This window comes from Barbus barbus (genome assembly GCF_936440315.1).
Source record: "Barbus barbus genome assembly, chromosome: 20".
NCBI lineage: Eukaryota > Metazoa > Chordata > Actinopteri > Cypriniformes > Cyprinidae > Barbus > Barbus barbus.
The window spans coordinates 7,607,719-7,632,807 of NC_136748.1; the positions used below are offsets into that span (position 1 = coordinate 7,607,719).

The 25,089-nt window shown below is 37.6% G+C and overlaps 1 protein-coding gene across 1 annotated transcript in view; it reads right to left on the reverse strand.

Moving 5' to 3' along the window:
* The window catches only part of LOC306886019 (ALK tyrosine kinase receptor-like), a gene marked incomplete at both ends in the record, with an annotated part of 458,617 nt that overhangs the window by 245,332 nt on the left and 188,196 nt on the right, over positions 1-25,089 (reverse strand). The window contains one exon of the mRNA XM_079442870.1: positions 3,211-3,357. Within this exon, the coding sequence (XP_079298996.1) occupies positions 3,211-3,357 (147 nt within the window). The remainder of the gene's footprint in view (positions 1-3,210; positions 3,358-25,089) is intronic.

Consider the following 25,089-nt stretch of genomic DNA (forward strand, 5'->3'; position numbering starts at 1 on the left):
TTAATGTGGCGGGATAGATCGCTGTAGACCCATCAGATCATGAGAAGAAGCAGCGCGCGTGAACTGATTATCTCTTTCGCTTTACTAGTGGGTACACACCTGTCGTAATCAAACGCATAGCAAAAGACTTGTGACAGTTTTATTTTTGTTCTAGAGGCTGATGATCCCACGCTCTGCTGTCTCACTGGAGCGCACTCGCCACCAACTGGACAGGGGTGGGAATTACAGTTATAAATTATAATGGATCCACCAGCTCTACCGAGCTCCCTCGTCCCTCCGGCTCCGCCTTGGTCAGTCGCCTGCCTACTCCACTGGACTCCATTCTTCCAGCTCTGCCTCATCCCTCCATCCCTCTGGCTCTGTTGGGCTCCTCCCTCCCTCCAGCTCGACCTTCATCCTCTGTCTCTCCGGCTCTGCCGCGTCATTCCAGATCCCCACCTGCGCCTTATTCGCCTGAGCCGCTGGCTCCATCTAGGCCCTCCGGATCCTCTGTGTCACCTAGGCTCTGCGGCTGCTCTGCTCCAACCTGGGCTCCTACTCCACCGGCGTCATCTCCATCAGTCGGCCCCCTGGTGTTGGCGGTCCCATATCCACAATGGCCCCTGGGCTGCCATCCTGGCCGGCCTCTGGTTTTCCACCTGGCTCCTCCTGCTCCGGGCTCCTCCCTGGCTCCTCCCACCCTCCACTCCCCAATGGACTTATTTTTTGGACTCTTTCTGTTTATGCCCCTTTCCCGTTACCTGCCCCTCTCCTGCTCCACGCCCGCCTCCTGAACCCCCACCCTCCCTCCTCTGTTGGACTATGTTTTTCGGCATGAGGACGCGCCGTTCCGGGAGGGAGCAATATGTTACATGTTGATCTGTTTTAGTTTAGTTTTCTATGTCTCCGGGTCTCTGGGTCCGGGAGCGAGTGGCGGCGGCTTCTCTCAAGCGGCTTCGTCCTACTCCTTGGCCCCCGGAGCTTCTGCGGGATTAAATGGCCCGGCATCCTGGCCCGTCAGCCGTAACGGGTGCGGCAGTCTTCCTTCTCTTAAATATATATTTTATATATAGGAACCATATCAAATTCTTTATTACGCCATAACAAAACCAGACAAATAAATTCAATGCTCTCAACTTCCAAATATACCTAGCTTCCTCCCAAGCTACAGTGACCTTACCTTAGTTTGCCTCATTACGCTGGCCGCCCGAAAACCCACCCCCTTCCCACGGAGCTCAGCCTTCCCTACTGACTGCCATGCACGACAACAAGTCTCCAAAGAATGTAAGTGCACCAGCCAATAGAAAGGTAAATAGCCCTGGCATTTCACACTCTGCATTCTTCAAACATTTCATCCTCTATTTCCCTCCACATATAAACCCATATGCCTGAAGACATATGGAGAGGAGGTGAGCACAATCATTCACTAGAAGTCCAAAGCTTGGAAAGCGGTGAAAGAGGGCAGGAATGATTTGGCCTGTATGTTTTCATTTCCTTTCCAACCAAGTGTATCAAAGCTTTTCCTGCTGGTATTGGAAGATTGTGTATCTTGAAATATCTTTCTACCCCATCTTCTTTTTGAAGAACATAGTAGCACAAATAAATTACCTCTTGCCAGGTAAATTGATTACTCATGGTGATTTCAATTAAGAACCCTCTTTGGAATTTAAAAGATGAACTCGAATGAAACACTTCTCAAACACAACAGTTGCCCAACAATCGATTCACTGGAGAATTCTATTATTTTGAATTCTGAATTCTGAATTTGATTTTCCCTGAAACATCATAAACAAATATAATGTCCATATCTAATCATCATTCATTTTGTGATGGGGGGTATAAAAGGCATCTTGGAAGTTTGTTATAAACTGTGAAACTGTGACCTTTATCAAAAAGCTAATATTCAAAAATAAGATTTGTTTGTATTCTAAATGCAGACAATAAAAAGAAGTTGACACTTAGTTGTTGAATAATTTGCCTTATAAATTATTTATAAATAAATAAATGTTTTCTTTATATATGTTTAAAACTGTTTAATTACCATAATTTAAAATGTTATAGTATTCATGATGGATTTTCTTATTTTTAGATTGAAAGTCTAAAAAACTAGGAAAACTAGGAAAAATCTGGACGATAAAAGATATTAAAGTTAAAGTAACATCTGTGAACAAATAACCAGGTCTATCATTAGCCTTCATAACTAACTAATCAAACAAACAAACAAATAAATAAATATGCCATATCTATAACGCTACATATTCTCTTTTGTCTCATCTCACAAGTACTTTTCTGGCTGTTTGGTTTGATTACTTTCTTTCTGAGACCTGCAAATTGCAGAATAATGTCCAAGTGTTTTGTTTACAAAGAGAAACTTCCCTTTGGTCGATCTATACTGGGATTTCTGTTTTGCAAAGCATGATTATGATAATTTTATAATATGTTGGATACCTGCCGTGCAGTTGTATGTGTGAAAAGAACAAGAGAACACACGGAGCCTAGCAGTGAGTGATTGAACAGCGTGTGGAATGCATTTGTCTTTCAAGTGCACGATGTGTGCCTGAAGAGTTCATAATTTCCCAACCTTCTCTGCAACCTGACTATCAAATGAGGCTTTCTAAACTCTTGCCCCCCACTTCTCTCCCCCTTCAATCTCTCTTTCGTTCTGTCTGTTACATATCATTTCCATTCTCCCTCTTTTCAACTCTAACTATTCCTCCCTGGGAAAAGATGAAATGGTTATTCACATGGTGAAGTTCTCCGTTCTGTTCAGTATTTTGCACAACCACATCCACATTACCTCTTTCCTAGATACATTTATATGATTCAAAACTTCTGTAGATGAGGGCTGCAACAATTGTGATGGTAAACAATTTTGTATTTACTTTTTGTGAGATGAGGGGCTTGGTAAATGCCTCAATGGACCTCTTTTTCCCCATAACTTCCCATAATTTATTTATTTATCAAATTTGTGTAGCAATGAAAAATACCTCAAATGCAGCTTTGGTTACAGTTGGTAGCACTCATTTAAATTTGATTTACTACAATATTATAAAAAAATTGTGCAGTCAATACCATATGTAGCAATTTCTAATAATTGGTAACCAAATGTAGTCAGGCTAATTAATTCTTTTTAAATGTTTTAATGTTCTTGACTTGAATAAAACCAATTAATTCATGTTACGATGTGAATCACATTGTTTCGTTGAGAAAGCATCTTTAACAGCTCTTTACCTTCCTCCCACCCCTGAGAGCTTGCTTTTGTCTTTGCCATCGTCTGGTCTTTCGCCCAGGAGTCCTCTGCTGATGTTAAACTCCAGGCGAACTCAGGATAATATCCAGCAGGCCCACGGTCACATGACTTTCCCTTTGAAGAGCAAGCTGAAAGAGAACAATGATTTTACTAACATTTGCATATACAAAGAAACCACATTGTTCATTAGTTAACAGAACAGCACTTGTTAGATGTTTTGGGGCAATTTTATGAAAATTTTTGGTCCTGTACATATACATATATATATAATTGCACAATATGAGGGTCGCCACGTAGGATTTAAATCAAACTTTGCTTATCAATACATACATAAAACACGTGCATATACACCTATAAATTACTTACATATATATATTTTGAACATCCAATAGTATACATGTATACGAAATACACGTGCACACTAATATGAAATCCATACCCAATACATATTATGTTGGTAATGAATGCATATACACTTGTGAATAACTTGCGTATACATATAAACTTGACGCACATTATTATACACTTGCTAATACAGTATAATAATGCATATACACCCACAACAACACTCGCACATACATATAAACTCGCTGCATGCAGACACACTCGCTTATACATATAAACTTGATCCATGCATATACACCTATAAACACTCGCACACACATATAAACTTGATCCATGCATATACACCTATAAACACTCGCACACACATATAAACTTGATCCATGCATATACACCTATAAACACTCGCACACACATATAAACTTGATCCATGCATATACACCTATAAACACTCGCACACACATATAAACTCGATGCGCATACACACCCATAAAACACTCGGGACATTTGAAAATGCTTAACGTTGCTTAATGCATTAAAACAGTGTTTTTAACAGACCAAACTCAATAAACACATTATTAATAAACCATACGACGGATAGACAAGCAGATGAGTCCAGAATAAGAATGTAACGTGTTTAATTACTCGTAAATCATTTTCCTCCCATAAGGAATTTGCATAACCTGGCTTAATGCGTTAAGACAGTGTTTTTAAAATGCCAAACTCAGTAAACACATTATTAATAATAATAAAACTATGTACAGTATAGTATGATTTATTCATATTTTTTATTAAGCTTGGCGGATTTAAAAAAAAAAATAATAATGTCGATATAAAGTGATTGCATTTTGACATGAAAAAAATATTTAACAACGTGTATTGTAGCAGTAAATTTAAACTGGAGAAAGTTTTAAAGCGCTATATGTGGTTGATGGTTAAGGGACCGTCTGACAATTCCACCGACTGGGTTAAAACGTCTGATGTTTTTTTCATTAAAATTACTTTTAAAATAACACATTGTCAAACTGTAAAGCTTGTATTACATATATAGTGTTTTTTTGTTTGTTTGTTTTTTTTGCCAATACATCCCTTGTACACAATTATTTAAATAATAAATGTAGCCTAAGTCCAATTTTTCATGTAAAATTATTGTGTACTGTACATACAGTAGGGGGAAATATTAGAAGTATTGTCTAAGGCGAGATATTGGCAAAATATATTCCAATATATTCAGTCAGTTTGTCTACTAGGCAAATCTCCAGATGCAGGGACATTTTAAAAAACTGTGGCTTAATGCTTTTAAAATACCAAACGCAATAAACACGTTATGAATAAACCATGCTATTCTATACATAGTTTGATTTATTAATAACGTGTATATGGGCGTCGGAACCATTGTATGTGTGTGTGGGACAGGACCCACCCACTTTTGAAGATCAACGATATTTGACCCACACACCTTTACCACTTTTACTGTAATTCAGCGAATATGAATACTTTTCAGAGTGCCGTCAGTCAAATCCATTCCACATTGCATGACGAATGCCCTAATAAATTAACTTCATTTAGCTACAGCCTTGAATACCACACTGCTGCTTCCTCAACTCTATTTCACTTAGCTTATTCAGAGTCCATATAAATGAAACTCCATTCTGTGTTTTCACTAGTTACTCGCGCCTGCTGAACTACAGCAAAGTAAAGCATCTGAGCGTACCTGCTGCTCAGATACACCTAATCCTAATCAAATGTCCCGCCGGAAGTGCCGCTGCTTCCTTTTACACTGAAATGCCTTCTGTTTGCACTCAAAAGTTCACTGACATCCACATATGAAATCACTTGCATATACATATATACACAACTAAAGCATGCGTCTTTCCTATCAGAATTGTATATGTTTGTGAATTTTATTTTGTATGTTTGCGCGAGTGTTTTATGGGTGTGTATGCGCAGCGAGTTTATATGTGTGTGCGAGTGTTTATAGGTGTATATGCATGGATCAAGTTTATATGCATTAGCGAGTGTCTATAGGTGTATGTGTGTGTCAAGTTTATATGTATACGCAAGTTATTCACAAGTGTATATGCATTCATTACTAGCATAATATGTATTGGGTATGGATTTCATATTAGTGTGTACGTGTATTTCATATATATATTGAACCTCCAACAGTATACATGTATATGTGAGTAATTTATAGGTGTATATTAACGTTTTATGTATGTATTGATAAGCGAAGTTTGATTTAAATCCTACGTGGTGCCTCATAGCACAATACTACGTTGTGACCATAAAACACCTTCATCATGGCGCATAATTATAAACTAATACATTTTGACATTTGCAGTAAATGCAGCTCAATTTGTATGACTTTTCTGAAGTTGTGAACATGCTTATTAGCTCACCTGGTATAGTACGTTTAATGTGGTACGTGTCTTGTGAAACATTGTTAATACAAGTTTTTATGCATGATATTTTAACTGTCACTTTTTCCTGAACCATGATAACCATTGGGATTTCCATCACATTTTAAAATGTCATGCATTCTATGTCTCGCTAATGCTAATTTCAAAGCTAATATTTTCAGAGTTTAGAGAAAATATACTAGGCACCAATTTGTGCCCTCCTTTGATTTCATCTTGTTCTCACTGAGATCCTAAAGTGTAGCATTTGAAGCAAAAGCAAATGTATCTTTAGAAAAGGCAATGTATAGATTGTATTATGATTAGCTCATTACCCTGTCAATGTGATAATACCCACCAATCATGTTCTCTTCATCACTATGATTGACTGATTACTATGTCAAGGCTGATCATCATCTCTCTTGCTTACAACAGGTCAGAAAATCAGCCCGAATAGGTCAAAAAGGCTCACTTGTACATCATTTTCAGTTACATCCAAACCAAATTACCTTGAAAAGATGATATGTGAGAGACTGTGGTTAAATTAAACGTGCACGTATGGTTCTTATAATATATTGACTACAAATCTAGTGTCTACTACTAATGCCATGAGACTTGAACTGATTTAATAAATATTACATTGTTTTATGTAAATTATTAGTGTATTTTAAATTATCATTTATAGTATAGTTTTACCTAGAACCATATATACTTTTTTATTTCATATGATGCACAAACTTTGTAAAGAAACTGTTTTATCTTAATTCTGTTAATTTTCTGACATGACAATATACTGAAATAATATTTTTTTCAGCTGATTATATGGTTGTTTGACATTTGAAAATACAGCAGTTGTTTACATGTTGATTGTTGCTGGTGTTCACGCTGAAGGCAGATTTTGCCTGTCTTCAGTGATGGTTATAATTAAAACACATTGTTTAAGGTCAAAGACTGTGTTAAGGTGACTGATGAAATGTGTCTTCAGAAAGACACATGATCATAGCTGTAGCAAATTATTATATTTTTTTTTCTGGAATTAATGTCACAGGTTATATGTTCAGCCAGGAGTGTCATTTAAGTTGCTTCATAGCCCAGTAAGATGGACAAAAAGTCATAATTTCTGAAAAAAAAAAGACAAAAAACTTTGTGCTTTGTACTTTGAAACTTTAAATTGCATTTACATTTAATCATTTATAATGTCTTGGGAATGTACAATACTTTAGCAATAGTAGAAGTATCAATAAATCAAACAACACATTCCCCTTAATGACATTTTAATATTTGTGTACATAAATTGTGCAATGTACGTAATTACAATTAGACTTGGTAGAAAATGATGAGCATAGTATAAAATAATGTTCAAATATGAAATCAATTTATTTATTTATTCGTTCATTCATTCATTCATTCATCAGAATCTGAATCAGAATTAGCTTCATTGCCAGGTATGTTTGCACATACAAGGAATTTGTTTTAGTGACAGTAGCTCCACAGTGCAACAGAATGACAGTGACAGGACAGGACACATAAAAATAAATAAATAAATAATAGTAATGTACAAATATTCAAAATGGACAATATGCAAAATAGCACAATCACAATATACAAAATAGACAATTCAGTATGTACAGGTATGTTAGGTACACATTTGAAATGTAATAAGTATGTGTGTTAAATAAAAATAAAAAGTATGATAGTGTTGTGTGTTTCATGTTTATTGTTAAGAGTTCAAATGTTCATGATATGGATTGCCTGAGGGAAGAAACTGTTTCTGTGTCTGGTCGTTCTGGTTCTCAGAGCTCTGTAGCATCGACCAGACGGTAACCGTGTGCTGGATTTGAGGATGTGAGGGGTCCAGAGTGATTTTGCCAGCCCTTTTGCTCACTCTGGATAAGTACAGTTCTTGCAGACTGAGGAGGGTTGTACAAATGATTCGCTCAGCAGTCCGGACTACCTTCTGTAGTCTTCTGAGGTCAGATTTGGTAGCTGAGCTGAACCAGACAGTTAATGAAGTGCAGAGGACGGATTCAATGATGACAGACTGTTTCAGCAGCTCCTGTGGTAGGTTGAACTTCCTCAGCAGGAAGTACAACCTCTGCTGGGCCTTTTTGACAATAGAGTCAATGTGAATATCCTACTTCAGGTTTTGAGAGATGGTGCTGCCCAGGAATCTGAAAGACTCCACTGTTGTTACAGTGCTATTCATGATGGTGAGTGGGGGGAGTGCAGGGGGGTTTCTTCTGAAGGGTGGTTTCTCTTTCTTCACGATCAGTGTAGAGCTCCAGGTTGTTAAGACTGCACCAGACTCATCACCGTCCTGGATGAGGCCGATCAGTGTGGTGTCATCTGCAAACTTCAGGAGCTTGACAGAGGGGTCTTTAGATGTGCAGTCGTTGGTGTAAAGGGAGAAGAGCAGTGGGGAGAGAACACAGCCCTGAGGAGCTCCATGGCTGATGGTGCGGGTGTTGGATGTGAATTTTCCCAGCCTCACTAGCTGCTGCCTGTCTGTCGGGAAGCTGTTGATCCACTGACAGACAGAGGTGGGGACAGAGAGCTGTGTTAGTTTGGGCAGGAGGCGGTTTGGAATGATAGTGTTAAAGGCCGAGCTGAAGTCCACAAACAGGATCCTCACATAAGTCTCTGGTCTGTCCAGGTGTTGCAGTATGTAATGCAGTCCCATGTTGACTGCATCATCCACAGACCTGTTTGCTCTGTAGGCAAACTGCAGGGGGTCCAGTAAGGGTCCAGTGATGTCATTCAGATAAGCCAAAACCAGTTTTTCAAATGACTTCATCTTCATCACAGATGTTACAGCCACAGGTCTGTAGTCATAAGTCCTGTTATCTTGGGTTTCTTTGGGACGGGAATGATGATGGAGCGTTTGAAGCATGAGGGGACTGCGATCTGCGTGAAGATGGGGGTCAGCTGGTCAGCACAGGATTTCAGATAGGCTGGTGTCACATCGTCTGGGCCTGGTGACTTCCTTCTCTTGTTCTTTTTGAAAACCTGGCGCACATCATCTTCTCTTATCTGAAGTGCAGGTGTGGGGGAGAGGGGGGTTGCAGGAGGTGTGAATGGTGTTTTTTCAAACCTGCCGTAGAACTCATTCAGAACGTCTGCCTGTTGTTGATTCTCCACAGTGATGGGTGATGGTGTCTTGTAATTGGTGATGTCTTTCAGACCTTTCCACATGAAGCCGTGCCACTGGAAGATAATTGGATCCTTAGCTTTTCAGAATAATTCCTCTTTGCCACTCTGATCTCCTTTTCCAGTGTGTATTTGGCCTGTTTATACAAGTCTCTGTCCCCATTCCTGTAAGCATCTTCTTTGGCCTGACGGAGCTGTCTGAGTTTTGCAGTGAACCATGGTTTGTCATTGTTATAAGTTAGATGAGTCCTGGTAGGAATGCACATATCCTCACAGAAACTGATATAAGATGTTGCAGTCTCTGTGAGCTCGTCCAGATCGTTTGCACCAGCTTCAAAAACCCTCAAATCAGTAAGGTCGAGACAGGCTTGTAAAACCCGCTCTGTCTCATTAGTCCATCTCTTTACAGTCCGTAACAGGTTTTGCTGATTTCAGTTTCTGCCTGTAGGTCAGTATGAGATGAACCAAACAGTGATCAGAGAGTCCTAAAGCTGCCCGTGGGACAGAGTGATATGCATCCTTTATTGCTGTGTAACAGTGATCCAGTATATTACTGTTTCTGGTGGGACATGTAACATTGCTGTCTGTATTTTGGCAGTTCACGGGAGAGATTTGCTTTATTAAAGTCCCCGAGAATGATTAAAACAGAGTCCGGGTGTTGTTGTTCTGTGTCTGTGATCTGATCAGCGAGTTTCTGTAAAGCTGAGCTCACGTGCGCTTGCGGTTTAAAGTAGACACTCACGAGAATGAACGAGCAGAACTCCCGCAGCGATTAGAAAGGTTTAATCAAGTTGATGAAACGTGTTTCTAGATCTGAACAGCACATCTTCTTTAACACTTTTACATCTGTACACCACCTTTCATTGATGTAGAAGCATGTCCCGCCGCCGTGCTATTTCCCCGTTGATTCCACGTCGTGATGTGCTCTGATCAGTGTGAAGTTAGGCAGAAACACAGATTATCCGTGAAACACAGAGCAGCAGAGTTTGAAAAGTCCTTGTTTAACTAGTAAAGTAGAAGGAGATCGTCCGTTTTGTTAGGTAAAGAACGGAGATTAGCCAGATGGATGCTAGGCAACGGCATTCGAAATCTGAGCTTCACGAGCGTCCCAGCTCGCTTCCCCTGTCTGCGCGTCTTGAAGCGTCTAAACAGCGCTAGAGCTCCATCGACTACTCTGTTCAGCAAAACATCTGAATATTGAATATCTGAAGATTTTGTGGTGTGTTCGGCAGAATATTCAGTAGTTCTTCCCTGGTGAAACTGATCGTGTTTGACAAACAAAAAACAGGCAAAACTAACAAAAACACTAAAACAACTGGAGAGCCAAGCACAATGGCTGCAGCACCATCTTGCAATCATTCATTAATTAATTATTTCTCTGCTCAGTTGATTTCACACAGTATAACCATAAATGGAAACATGGTTAAAAATAAATATTCCCCATGGGACATAAAAGTGCTCATAGCAGAAGAAATATCCCTATAAGAAAACCTTAAACTCAGCTAGATTTTACTGTTTTAAATTGAAGCTGGAGCTTAGCATTTGTAAGAGAGTGATGTCGGGTAAAAGTAGATAAAGTGACAGAGTTTTAATTTAATAATGATGTGTCAAAGTACATTTGCATAGCTTATCATGTAGCTCTGTAATGCTAATAATTTTAACACCGGTATTCACATAAAAGTGAATGTCAGAAGCCATTCTTCAGGAACTTTAACATGGCTATGATGTTCATAGCTAGTTTCCACACTTTTCTAGAGGTATTTCATGTATCTTGTATTCGTTTATTCTGCTAGAATGGCTTTCAAACCATTCCAACTGTGTTCCAACCACACATTCGTCTCATATTCACTGGAGTGTTAAAAGCACCGGTGGGACCAGGTTGTTTATCAGAGGACTGCTGGTTGAAGCTCCAGGCGAAGTACAAATACGCACATTTTCCGTTCTTTTGCCCAGTGTGTGAGTGTGCTTCCTTGGTACAGTACTTGGGGCTTCCACTGTTAAGAAAGGCAGATCTCAGAGGAAAAGTTTATTGCTCAGAGGTTGCTCTTTCATAGCTCAGATTTAATGGAGTTGTTGTGTTTCATTTGGGAAGTATGCATTTTCCCTGTGTTAAAATAACTTGTGCTGTGCCAGTTTAATGTGCTAAGACAACTGTAAGCACAAGTAGGCATAGATTCCTCTAAATGCATGGCTGGCTTAGACTTTGTTGGTGCCCTAAGCGAGATTTTACAAAAACACTAAAATGCTTAATTAGACTAATTTATTTGTGACAATAAATAAATGATTTGATAAACAACCTGTTCCAAATAACAATTGGTGCCATCCAAAAATCAAGGTTTCAGAAGCTTATGTTTATTGTAAATAAAATGTGCCACACTTAAAAACACTTTAAGATCAAATTCCCGTTATTAGCAAACCAGACTTTTGCCTCAATAAACTCCTAATTTGCTGCTTATTAATACTAAGTAAGGTAGTTGTTAAGCTTAGGAAATGGGTTGGATTAGGGATGTAGAATATGGTCATGAAGAATATGTTCTTTATAAGTGCTAATAAACAGCCAATATGTTAATAATAGGCATGCTAATACGCAACAAGTTAATAAGAATTTTGCCCTATATTAAAGTGTTACTAAAAGTACATATTATTTTAGCTGTTTAACATTATTTAGAGCTGGAAGTGTAAAATACTAGGGGATGGTCAGTTTGCATACAGACAATACAGTATATTATGGCTGGGTATTGTTGCCTAAGATAATATTCATAAATATGTAGCATGATACATGGAAGCATCATACCCAGACAAGTTTCAAGATTCTAGTCATCTTTTTTTTCTTCTTTTTTTTTTAAATGAGTCCCAAATTGAGCATAATATTGTGTTATATCAGATGTTAATGTCACATTCTGATAATGGAAGCTTCCATTTTATTTGGCATTTCCCTTTCACCACAACCATTTACAAATACACTGTACACTGTAAAGTACAATTTACAATTTGTTCTTAGTATCTGATGAAATATGTGTTTGTATTTATATTAAAAACTTTTACAGTTTTTGGTTTGGTTTCAACTAATTTAGGATTTAAAATAGTAAAATTATATAAACTAAAAAAAAAATAAAAAAATAAAAAAATTAAAATAATTCAATTATCATCACAATCTGTTTTCCTTTTTTTCTCACCAGAATCTTTTATTGACACGCATGTGCAATTTGTCAAAACATTTCAGTTCACTGTAGTTCATCCGAGAGTAGCGTGCCCTGTCTAGCAATATCAAGTTTTAAAATAGAGCTTGTTAATATTTCATGACCTAACACTTGTGAAAGTGTCAGATTTTAGAGAACACTCATGAGCTTTCCTTCCACTTATTGATTATAAACCACAATGGCTAAGATGGTGAATCATTTGTTAAAACCCTCAGATAATGTTAAATGCCAGAGGGAAACTTAGATCTCAATGAGATGTGTTGCTGTGATGGCTCTTTTCAAGGTTACATAATAAACTGATTTCAGGAAGCACTGCTTTTATTTATTTTTTTTATGACAGGACATATTGCTCACCAACTTCATCACCAATGTTATTTCGGGGAGAGTGAATATATTAACCTTTAGAACAAGCCTTAAAATTGCCATTTGAGAAATTATTTCCTTGATTTTTAGAGACAAAAGACTTTGATGAACTGTGAAAACATATTCTAACTTTAAAAACTCAAAACTGCTACAATAATATCTATTGACAGTATAAGGATGTGGATGTGGATGCTGCACACTGGTGGTGGTTGAGGAGAGACCCCCCCATATGATTGTAAAGCGATTTGGGTGTACAACAATACATAATGAAGCGCTATATAAATGCCTCATTCATTCATAAGGTTGTAACATTTGTGGCTGTGTGTAGCACCTACACCTCTGCATATATATATATATATATTTTTTTTTTTTTTAAATGAGGGTAGATCAAGTAACAGTGTAATATTTGATTGTTATTTTATTAGTTTATTATTAGAATATTTACTTGACCCTCTAACTCTAGCACTCTCTATTCTAATTTTATTTTTATCTATATGTCTATTTATTAAAAAAAATTAAATAAAATAAATAAAAAATAATAATTATCTGTACTGCGTTAGGCTAACCATGACTTGTAATAGCACTTGCACGTTGTTGCTCTTTTGTTGGTTTTGATTGCTTCTTATGTCCTCATTTGTAAGTCGCTTTGGATAAAAGTGTCTGCTAAATGACTAAACAAATAAATAAATAAATAGTTTACGGCACAAATATTGGCCAGAATAAACATTCACATTTATGCGTTTGGTAGTAACCTATCGCTAGCAACGTTCTCCAATGTTCAAGCTTTTTTTATTATATATATCTAATATATATATATATATAACACAACTAGATATTAGACCTAGATTTAAGTTAGAAATACTGACACATTTAATACTTTCACAGTATTACAAACGTATTCTGTTATAACTCAACTTGACCTACCCAACATTAAGAAAGGGATGTTTGTGCAGCACATTTCAGAATGGACTGTTTTGTGAAACTGTTTTATGAATGTAATACAGGCTTTGCAGTAGCTGTTATTAAAGGAAGTGCAGACTATATTGAACCTGGCAGCAAAGCCACAACTTGTATGTGAACACAGCAAAGTGCTCTTGTCAATTTATTTTACATGCGAAGAGAGTGTTTACATTTTTAAAGGCACATCAGCAAAAACAACGTGTTTCATAAGGGTCAGATAGAGGATAGTCATGCAAAATCTTCTTGGATGGCAATGCCCAAACTGAGATGGATCACTGTAAGTGACTGATCTGGAATGCCCCACAAATAGCACTTCACATTGGAGACTCAATTCACATTTTATTCTTATAGAGTTTGACAAGTATAAAACAAAATGGGTAAAATTTCAGAAAACCTGCCAAGCATTTTGTGTTTGTGGCTGTGTGTAGCACCTGCCGCTCTTCACATCCTTCTTAAGTAGGGTAGACAACAGTTGTATTTTCTAAATGGTTCCATAAAGAACCTTTAACATCTGAAGAACATTTCTGTTTCACAAAAGGTTCTTTGTGGCTAAAGAAGGTTCTTCAGATTATAAAAAGCTAAGAAAGAGATGGTTCTTTAAATAACCTTTGACTGAATGGTTCTTTGTGGAACCAAAAATGGTTCTTCTATGGTCTCACTGAGAAGAACCTTTTAAGCACCTTTATTTTTAAGAGCGTAAACTCTTTGAAATACAGTTTGGGATTGCATTTGTTGTGAAGGTTACTTCCAAAGTTGGCTTAGAATTGAATCAAAATGAGGTTTTATCCATATGCCGCAGAGCTGTTGTGTCCACACTCTTAAATGCAGTTTCTCCACCCTACTTGTTCCAAATGAGGCTGAGAGAAATGATTCAACAAAGCCTGCGACGAGTTCTGGATGTGTCATACAGTTCCTGCACCACCACAGTGGCAATCTAAGGGAGAATTGATGACCAGATGGCCAAGGACACAGATTTTATTGGCCATTTATCCTCATTTAGACCTCTCACTTATCTAATGTCTTAATTCCCTGAATGTGTGATCATATCCCCTTTGACACTCATTGAAGCAAACACTTAGAGTCGATCAGTCACAATGACCCTGAAAATGGCTGCAATTAAACTCTAAAAATATGTGGTTTCAAGTAACGGTTTCCTTGAGCTTTGTTTCTATTCGCCTACTCACATCAAACAGAATCACAACTTTCCTTAATTGGAACTAGTTCAAAACACAACATTTTCTTTTAAATTAACAGAATTTGCAATATGCTTATAGATACTAAAAATCACGTGCTACCTGTCACAAAGCATTTGCAGAGATTACCTTGACATTACATAGGTGAGCCAATTTGTGTGGTATAAACCTTTAATAGCGCTTCTGAGAAGGTTTTATTTCAGGATGTCACTACTTGGTTGCTAAGCATTCTGTAAAATCCTTATCCTGACAACGTCATCCGTTTGTTATGTATAACAGTGCTTATTAGAAATTATTATACAGAACTGTTTAAATGATTAAAAACCTTTTCAAGGGACAAAAGGGTATTTTAGTTTTAAATGACTGCCACTAAATGCACTTATTTCCGAAAATGTTGTTACATTTTTTTAAGATACCGGAGTATTCGTATATAACTCAATTATTTTTTAGAGTGATATGGTTTTGGAATGCAATTTCTGTAATTGCAACAGACTTTCTTAGCATAGTTTAACAGCTTTATAATGAAATTGCCCAACTTTGTGGCACACATGCATATTTTCATTTTTCTCATGGCCTTTCAAGTTACTGAGAAGGACATTTAGATGATTGCACCATAAAAAACGGCATGGCATGGTTTGGAATTACTCAAGAACTTTTGCCACAGCTGAGCTCTCTGGTCTCCACACAACAGATAGTCAGGCAGGTTCGCCTGTAAGTGCTTTCAACCGTGAGCGTTTACAGCCCATAAATTTGTTCATTCAAAATGGTCAATTATTCCCCTAGCTCTTTATATCTCACTCAGATGGGGCACAAGATCATAAAGGACTTGGATAGCGGGAGGTGTGTGGAATGACCAAGCTTCCCTAGAAGAAATATGTGTGCCAAGAGAGAATACTCTGTATCTGCGGACCAGAATCTCTGCCCCCAAACTAAAGCAGAAATCACTCACTGCAGTTGTCTCAGATGGCACACACATTCACTAACATTTGATCCATATTGCACAGAAAATGTAATCACCAGTTTCAGACTGATTGGCTAGCTTAATGTGGTTAGCTATTTTATATATGTACTGTATTCCAAGTATTTTACTGAAAGCATTTTACTTTAGTTTTGAGCAATTTTGGTCACAGTTGTTTACAGTTTCATGCTATTTATTAGATTTTTCCACACTTAGATTAGCTTTTTCTCAGATGAACCAACCTAAAAATGGCACATCAAAACAAAATAAACTGTGGTTTGTCATACTTTTTAGACAGGCTCTCCCTGTCTGATTGAGTAGGTCTTAGACTTGAAATTATGCCTTAAATCAAGGTCAAAAATTAAATAAGATGCAGACAGGTCTTGTAAAATCACAGAAAAAATAATTTGGGAAATTTGACATCATTAGTTCATGTTGTTACAAAGTTGCTAGCTTCAGGTGTTTGTGATTATCTGTCTATCACAGTTGTGGTTGCCTTCTCATTGAAAAATGATTGAACACATTTCCATGCATAGAGAAAACACACGGAAAGGAATTTGCTGGCTGATAACATTGAGAAGAGAAAAGGCACAATACAACTATAACTGGCAAGGCTAAATTGCTTCAGCAGGGATACATTATGTGGCTGATTCATTCTAGGTGTTGCAGTTACCTCATTGTAGATGCACCGTTTGATTTGCTTTTGGTGGCAGGAAGACCTATAAAGAGAGTGTGCATTCAGTTAATGAGGCTGTAATGTCAGAGTGACCCCGGCCTCCTTTATCACACGAACTGAGATTGAGAGCTAGGTACAACATGGAGGTTAGCTAAAACACTGCCAGGTGGCCACTCGAATACAAATGACCACTCCCAGCGAGTCAACAAAAAACTGAACCGCTCAACTGTTTTTTTTTTTGTAATATTTGAAATATTTCTATTCTATTTGATTCTAACAAGTGAAAATAAGCTGTTATGTCCCTAAAGGAATATATAACATCTCAAAAAGGAAACTTTGGTCATAATTTGCTCACCATTACCTTTTTTGCAATATAAGTTAAGTGACGTGTGGCGACCCATACTTGGAATTTGTGCTCTGCCATTTATTCTGTGGTGCCCGGGGAGCAGTTGGGGGTTCAGTGCCTTGCTCAAGGGCACCTCAGTCGTGGTATTGAAGGTGGAAAAGAGCACTGTACATTCATTCCTCCCACCTACAATTCCTGCCGGACTTGAGACTCGAACTCGCAACCTTTGGGACTTTGAGACTCTCTAACCATTGGGCCACGAATCACAGCCATGCGATATACAGCCATATCGCATGTCTACGAGTGTGATATTGTGTTTATACAACAGTTCGATGGCACGAGTGTGTAAATAAATAAGAAACAACAACGAAGTGTCTTTAAAAGCCCTCTTTTGTGCAGAACTACTTCATTCCGAAACAGATTTAAATCTAAAGTTTACAGTTTAACAGCTGAGCCCAAGCCTCCGTTACTAATTCCAAAACGTCACTTTAGAACTAGTAACAAAGGAATGTTGAGTTGCTTCAATGAAAACTTATTGTATTACTGTAGCAAAAGCTTGCATAATGTAGAGTATAATGAGAGAGAGATGGACTGAGCAACTGTGATTACCTGCATCTGATACAGCATCTTCTACAGACAATAAAACATAAATCTCTGGTATCTGGTCGCCATTTAATGGCGGAGCCGCAGAACAATGTAATTAATATCGTCATCACGAACACGCACCATGCCTCGGTAAAACACTATTATGAAATACTTTTATTATTTATTGAATAATCATATTTACTGTAATAAACAACAACAACAGCCATCATAAAAGTTGCTAGGCAATTCAGCCAACCGTACAAAGACAGCACGATACACAGCATTGAATAAACATGATAATATTTTGCAAAAACTATTTGCTCTGGAACAAATAATAGTTTAATGAGACCAAAGACTGGCCGTTAGATTTACCCAACACAAATTATATATCGTGTTTAACCACTATAGAGACATCAGAGCCAGCGGTAAATTCCAGGAGATCTGGCCGCGATCAGGCCCTCTCTGCGGGTGTAATGAGCTCTGAATCGTCGCTGAACCGATGGAGCTCCCGTCTCCAAAAACGTCAAAGCAAATTTTGAAATAGACCTTATCTTTATTAACAAACTGCATATTTGAAATCCAAGCAAACACATTCTCACCTAAGGAAAGTCTTAAAACTGCATTCCATGACACAAAACAGTATTATTTTTAAAATTATAGTGGATTTGGCCGTCTGCCATGACACTTACTGTGAGAAATACGGCAATTTCGGCAAGCAGAGTGATACCAACGGTGAAGAGGACGAGGAGCTCTGTTGGACTCCAATATTGCATACAGTGCAATATTGCATGTGTAATACAGTACATACAATATTGCCAATCAGAGCCGAGAACCAGAAACTGTTGTGTGTGTGTGTGTGCATGTTCATGTGGTTTATGAGGACACAAATTTGTATAATGACATGGGTATGACAGAGGTATTACAATATGAAGGTGGTTTATGAGGACACTGCCTATGTCCCAGTAATTCAAAAGGCTTAAAAAACATACTAAATGGTGTTTTTTTGAAAATCTAAAAATGCACAAAGTCTCCTGTGAGGGCTAAGTTTAGGTGTAGGGTTGGTGTAGGGCAATAGCACACACAGTTTGTTCAGTATAAAAACCATTACGCCTATGGAGACTCCCCATAAACCACAAAAACCAACATGTGTGTGTGTGTGTGTGTGTGTATATATATATTTATTTATTTTTCAGTATTCTTTGATAAATAAAATGTAAAAAAAATAAATACATAATTTATTCAAAATATAAATATCTTGTAACAATATATTTAAAAGTATTACTTTTATTCAGTGTTAAATAAAAACAAACAAACAAACAAACAATAAATAAATAAATAAGGAGCACTGATAATAAATCAGCATATTAAAATGATTTTTTAAAAGATCATATGACACTGAAGACTAGAGTAATGGCAGCTGAAAATCCAGCTTTGCATCGCAGGAATAAATAATATTTAAAACTATATTAAAATAGAAAAAAAACTTGAAAGAACTTATTTTAAATTGTAATAAAATAATAATTAAGAACATTTCTATTTTTACTGTATTTTTTCATAAAGTAAATGCATCCTTGATGAGCACATGACACTTAATCCCAAACCTTTGAATTTATATTAGCTACTGAGTGAAGTGAATTTTTAAAACTCAGATTCTATTTTATTCTATTCTGCATTTACTCACATTTACTTGAAACATGACATGTATATAAACATCAGAGTTAAGTCTATTATGCAGAGTGATAAATTACTTTATTTTCAGCATTATTTTTGATATATTCACCCAGGCTGCATATTTATGCATCCATTTGACCGCTTCATGACCTGTGTATACCTCATGTCTCCTATCGCCCTGTCAGATACCCTGAGGAGGACTGGGCAGGTGAATGCATGACTCGAGAATCAGTCTTGACAGATGAAGGAGACACAGAATTATATGGACAGGCTAAATAGAATCAAATATAGTACGCAGAAAGCCTCATTGCCAAAAATAAATGAATAAATATATATCGATCTTCAACTCAACTGGTCTTGTTTTTCTGCCTTTGTATAGACCTCTGACAGAAATCAATCTAACTCATTTCATTTCAGATTAATTATGTTGCTAAATGTAGCATGTATAGTCTGCTATGTCAATGGGCAGCAGGAGACAGCATGATGGGATTTGAAAGGGTATCTGAAAGGTGTGGACAGGATCCTAGGACTCACGTCTTGCACCATCAATTTTTACTATCTCGCATTCCAGCATATTATGACAGTGGGCCCAGAGGATCTATTAACAAAATGTACAGATGAGTGCCAGCTGCACTGGGTCCAGATACAGAATATGAGTCTGTAAATGTTAGGAGAGTTACTTAAAAGAGCATTATAAAAGACACTGTCTATATAATATGACAGAGTTTGTAAAAACTTGGACTGGTTGATTTTATAAGAAAATGTGACTACCATAAAAACATTATGTTGTGATAGAAGTAATATTTTACAGCTAAATTACTTTGTATAATTGTGTAAATATTCTTAATGTGGACTCATAAAGAGAAAATTTGTATGCACAGCTATGGCACTGGTAGCCAGGGGCGCCTGCAGGGGTACGGCTGTACGCATTGTGCGTACCATGAGCTCTCAGACTGACCTGAGATTTTCCCCGCAAACATTTCAGCAGTAAATTATAGGCCCGTGTGTCCCGTATTCTGTCGAATGAACCAACCATGCCATTAATAATGAATGTATCAGCCTTTTGCATGCCAAAGTCCATTTCTGCTTATAAACATTACACCAAATAGAAACAGAAAATCATGCTACACGCACTTTCATGAGATCGGGTTAGACTACAACAATTAATTTGTAGCCTATTTTACAAATGGGAATACAACGAATTCATGACAATGTTTTACATCCGAGCTACCCGTAAAATATATAGTGAAAATTATTTAAAAGCATCTGGAATGCAATATAGTAATTTTTAAAGCTGTTTTTAATGCATTTGCTGCATGGATTAAAAAATAGGCTAATACATTTATTTTATTTTTATTTAGTTATTTAGCAGACGCTTTTATCCAAAGCAACTTACAAATGAGGACATACAAAGCAATCAAAACCAACAAAAGAGCAACAACGTGCAAGTGCTATTACAAGTCTTGGTTAGCCTAACAATAAATAACTCACATATCAGACAAAATTGTGTTGCTGAAAATCCTTAAAATTTTAAAGCATTCAGAGCAGAGCAGAGCAATATAAAAACCAGAAAAAATATAATAACATATAATGTTTTAGTATTTTCCTTATTTTTATATTTTAGATGGTGATGAAAAATGACTCGCCATCTCCTCATTGGATGTGCCTTTAGAGAGAAATGCATCTTTATGGATTACATAATGAAAAAGTTTTTGTTTTCGATTTGAATTATTTTGTTTTAAAGTAGTAATTTAAAACTTTATATATATATATATATATATATATATATATATATATATATATATATATATATATATATATATATATATAATATTTGTGACTCAGTTTGTTGAGTTTCGGTTCATCATTGTGAAGCGCTCCTGTTCAAGGCGAGACGGCAAGCGCATCCTCTGTTTTCCTATTTATTTTATAAAAGCACAAGGTATTATTGATTTTGTGAATGCACACAAATAAAAGTAGACCCTTTACAATTCCGAATGATGTATTACTCTTACCTTTATGAGCAAAAAATACGGCGTATTTTAAGTTGTTTCTACTATCAAGAGAAAAAATGCAAGTGACCGCTCTGGTGCCTTCATGTCCTGCAAAGTGCGCTTCAGCTTCCGCACTTCACACAAACGATTAGATATGCATCTAGTACACATTTATATAGTCCATTTAAACATTTACACTGACATTATTATATGCTTGAACTGTTATATCTATAGATTTTATTTTAGACAAGTTATGATGATTTGAGAAGGCTAAATTGATCAAACATAGGTTATGATTAGCTCACTGTCTGCCGCTGGCTGCTTGGTCGTTACTTAAAAAAACATATAACAAATAATTATATTTAACGAACAAAAAGTGCTCCAAACGTTTTTATAAATTAACTTTATAAAAAAAAAATATATATATATAATCACTCTACCATTACATACGACCACCCCCCCAAAAGAAAAAAAACTGCATACCCTTGGAAGAAATCCTGCAGGCGCCCCTCCTGCTAGCTACACTACTTGTTGCTACAGAACCACAATGTTGTATTCTTATATAATCTGAAAAAATCGCTAACGGGTTGTGTTCCGGAAAATAATGGGCCTCAACCTGGCTTGATGAGGAGAGGTGTGCTATTTGTTTTCTAAGTTATCAGGCTAAAATTTGTGGACTGGATAAAATGTGTGAACAAAATCCCCACGATTGAAATTGAAGGCACCCAAGTTACATCAAGTAACCAGAATATCTAGAATAACTATCATGCTTGCAAAGTTGCACAGAATCAAAATTACATTGTTGAGAGGGGATAAACACACATACACACAGAAAAGTCACATCGGTTTATTAGTCACATCTTATGATTAAATTTAGAAATGATCAGTAATTAAAACAAACTTTTTCAAGCATTATACACACATTTATAAAAAAAAATAGTTTCCTTCACACCCAATGAATCATTTAAACTTGATGTAAAAAATAAATAAAATAAAATGTCAGCAATCGCACGGAGACACAGAGGTAAGTAACACAACAGGGCATGTTATTGGAGACAATGGCAGGGGTAAACAGAGCAACAGTCCAAGGGTGAGTAATCCAGAGATGGTATGGGTTCAGGTTGCTTATCTGTGTGGTGATCGTCTCTTTGTCTTGCAGGTGATTGGAGGAACGAAAGAGTGATGGAGCAGATGGGGACATAGGAGATGATGAGTGGGATGATCGTCGAGATGAGTAAACACAGGTAAGGAGACAGGTGCGCAAGCCTTACAAACAGACATAGGGAGCCTGGTGATTGGTGGCAAGTGGTGACAATCAGGCAATTGGGATCTGGTGCGCACTGTGGATGGTGACTCTGGTGACTGAGGTGACTAGGACTCCCTGCCAGTGCTGACAGTATCGTTCCACTCCTACTATATATATATATATGATTTTTCGTGCAAACATAGACGCATTTAGGCAGATCGGGGATCGGCGCATTCCCTTAAAAACAAAAGTAGTGTTAATCCTCTGCATCTTCAGTGGCTCAGATGTCAGGAGTAAATAATGACTGCTATATTGATTATTACATTTAACAACAAAGCACCTCAATCGCTTAATCGGAGACATCTTGTCTTCCTCTGCACCGGAGTAGACACAATGGCGGATGGATGACAGCTCACTCAGGGCGGGTCTAAGGTAAGAGGGCCTTGTCAATTAACTATCGTGGGAGCAGCCTGTACAGAACTACGTCATTCTGACAGGAGTCTCAGAACAGCCTGATTTGAGAAAGGGGATTTTAAAATAGGGATTTAAAAATAAAAAATAAAAAACACTGGGTGGATTTTTATCATTATAGGATGGATGCGTACACACACTTCCAACAAACATTTATGTTCAAACAACTTGTAAAGTGAATTTTGCATCCGATGTCCCCTTTAAACAAACTCGCTAGACTAGCATATCACAGTGGCGCGCGTGCGACCTGTACGTCCTACGTCATCCAATGGAACTGCTTGCTCGTATGACAGTCAGCGTATTTTACATTTGAAATATGGATATTTTTCTTACAAAAATGCATTGATTCGCTACAGGAGGCCTTTATTCACCCCCCGGCGCCATGTGATGCATATTTTATTACGGATGCGTGCACTTTATTTAACATCTTCTGGACTGTTGACAAAAAGCACTCGCTTACCCCATTATAAGGCTCGGAGGGGCCAGGCCATTTTTTTATAAAACTCCGATTGGATTCGTCTAAAAGAAGAAAGTCATATATACACAGGATTTTTTGAGGGTGAGTAAAACACAGGCTAATTTTCATTTTTGGGTGAAATAACCCTTTAAGCCATATCAAATGGCATAATCTAAAAAGGGCTCTGCTATTAACACAGCCCCAACATACCGATAAACTGAAACTGATTTGTGGTGATGGATTGTCCAAAATTGGTCAAAACTCTTATAAGCAGCTAAAGAAAATGTTTGGTAAAGGTGAATGAGGTCTGGGTCTAATTCTGAAGACACTGAAAGAGGATCAAACTTGATCAAGTACAAATATTGTCGAAAAAGAACTGAACATCCAGCTTTCTGCTGTTATTTTGCTGCACAAACTGGCTAAGGATTAATTCATAAACAAATGTTTTAATGATTGTACCTCTCAATCTCAACCAATTGCAAAACAACAAACATGCCAACCTGCACAACATATGGTTATATGTGGCTGTAACTACTGACCACAGGTAAGCTAAAATGCACTTTTGCTTAATTTTATACACAGCCTTCTTTCCACCGGACAAAAGCTGCCAGTCTCCTGGCACACATACGTGCCAGCTGTGCCAGGGGCTTGTTTTGGCAGAGAACCATGGCAAAACAAAAGAGAGTATTAGTCCTGATGTCATGGCCATGGAGTGGGGGATCAATCTCGATTTGGAGTGCTGGGTGATGGCAGCATTCAGCCAAGGCCCCCTCTGCCACACTTTCACCGGGTGTAATACACATCAGCATGCAACGGATGCTGTGGAAACATTGCAGTCTATTGTTTTGCCAGTGGTGGCGCATGTGATTCGTCTTTGTCGAGAGCAACTGCTTCTCCTTGTTCTTCTGCTTGAAAACATAGGGCTCAGCTGAGCCGACATGTCTGATTCTCCCAACGGCCCTATTTGAATTAATTTGCAAATTTCTGCAGCCGGGAGAAGATTGGAGCTTTGTGCACCCCATTATGGTTGGGTCCATGTTGTGTTCAGCTATCTGGGTCGAATCAAAATTATTTTGGTTGTAGAGATTGAGGTGATTTTTTTGAACAGCAGGGAGACTGCAAGCGGTGACATCGCTGTGACATCAGAGTGGTACCCTGTTCATTTGTGAAATCAAGACGGAGCGGCTGCTTTGCTTCAGAGATTAGATCAAAGCTGGCAATGTCAGGCTCCATAAACTGATATGCATGACTTGTGTACCCTTGGGAGGCTTTCTTTTTTTGTAAATATCGGAGGCGTGACATTACTAAAACATGCTTTTTGCAATTGTGAATGTGATGGAATAAAGAAGGACAGCTGTTTCAAGCCCAGTGCAAACTGCATGGTTTTGGCCTAAACAAATTTTTGGAAACCTAAGGCTAAACCAAAGCATTTTTCTGAGGCTAGCGTATTTTTGTTTCCAATTGTTTTCAGTATTGTTTCAACGAATCAGGGCTAAATGTTTCATCTTCAGTTTATCGTACAGTCATGTCACATATCTGCCTTGTCTATCTTCTTGAGATCACAATCTGCCAGGATATTATTTTAAAGGATTCCAAAAAAAACATACAGTGCATAGCGGGCTTTACTCCGACTCAAAAAATCCAGACCACCCCACTGTCTGAATCATGTCGATGGATGGTGTACATTGTCAGCTTTCCGTCGCCAAACATAAATCAAGGAGAGCATGGCTAGTGGAGGGACACTAATTACCCAGGCTGAAAGGGCTCAAGCAACAGCCATTCCAGCTTCAATCTCCACATGTCAATCATCCTGAACTGGACACGAGTGGGAATGAGATTTGAGGGCTATGGC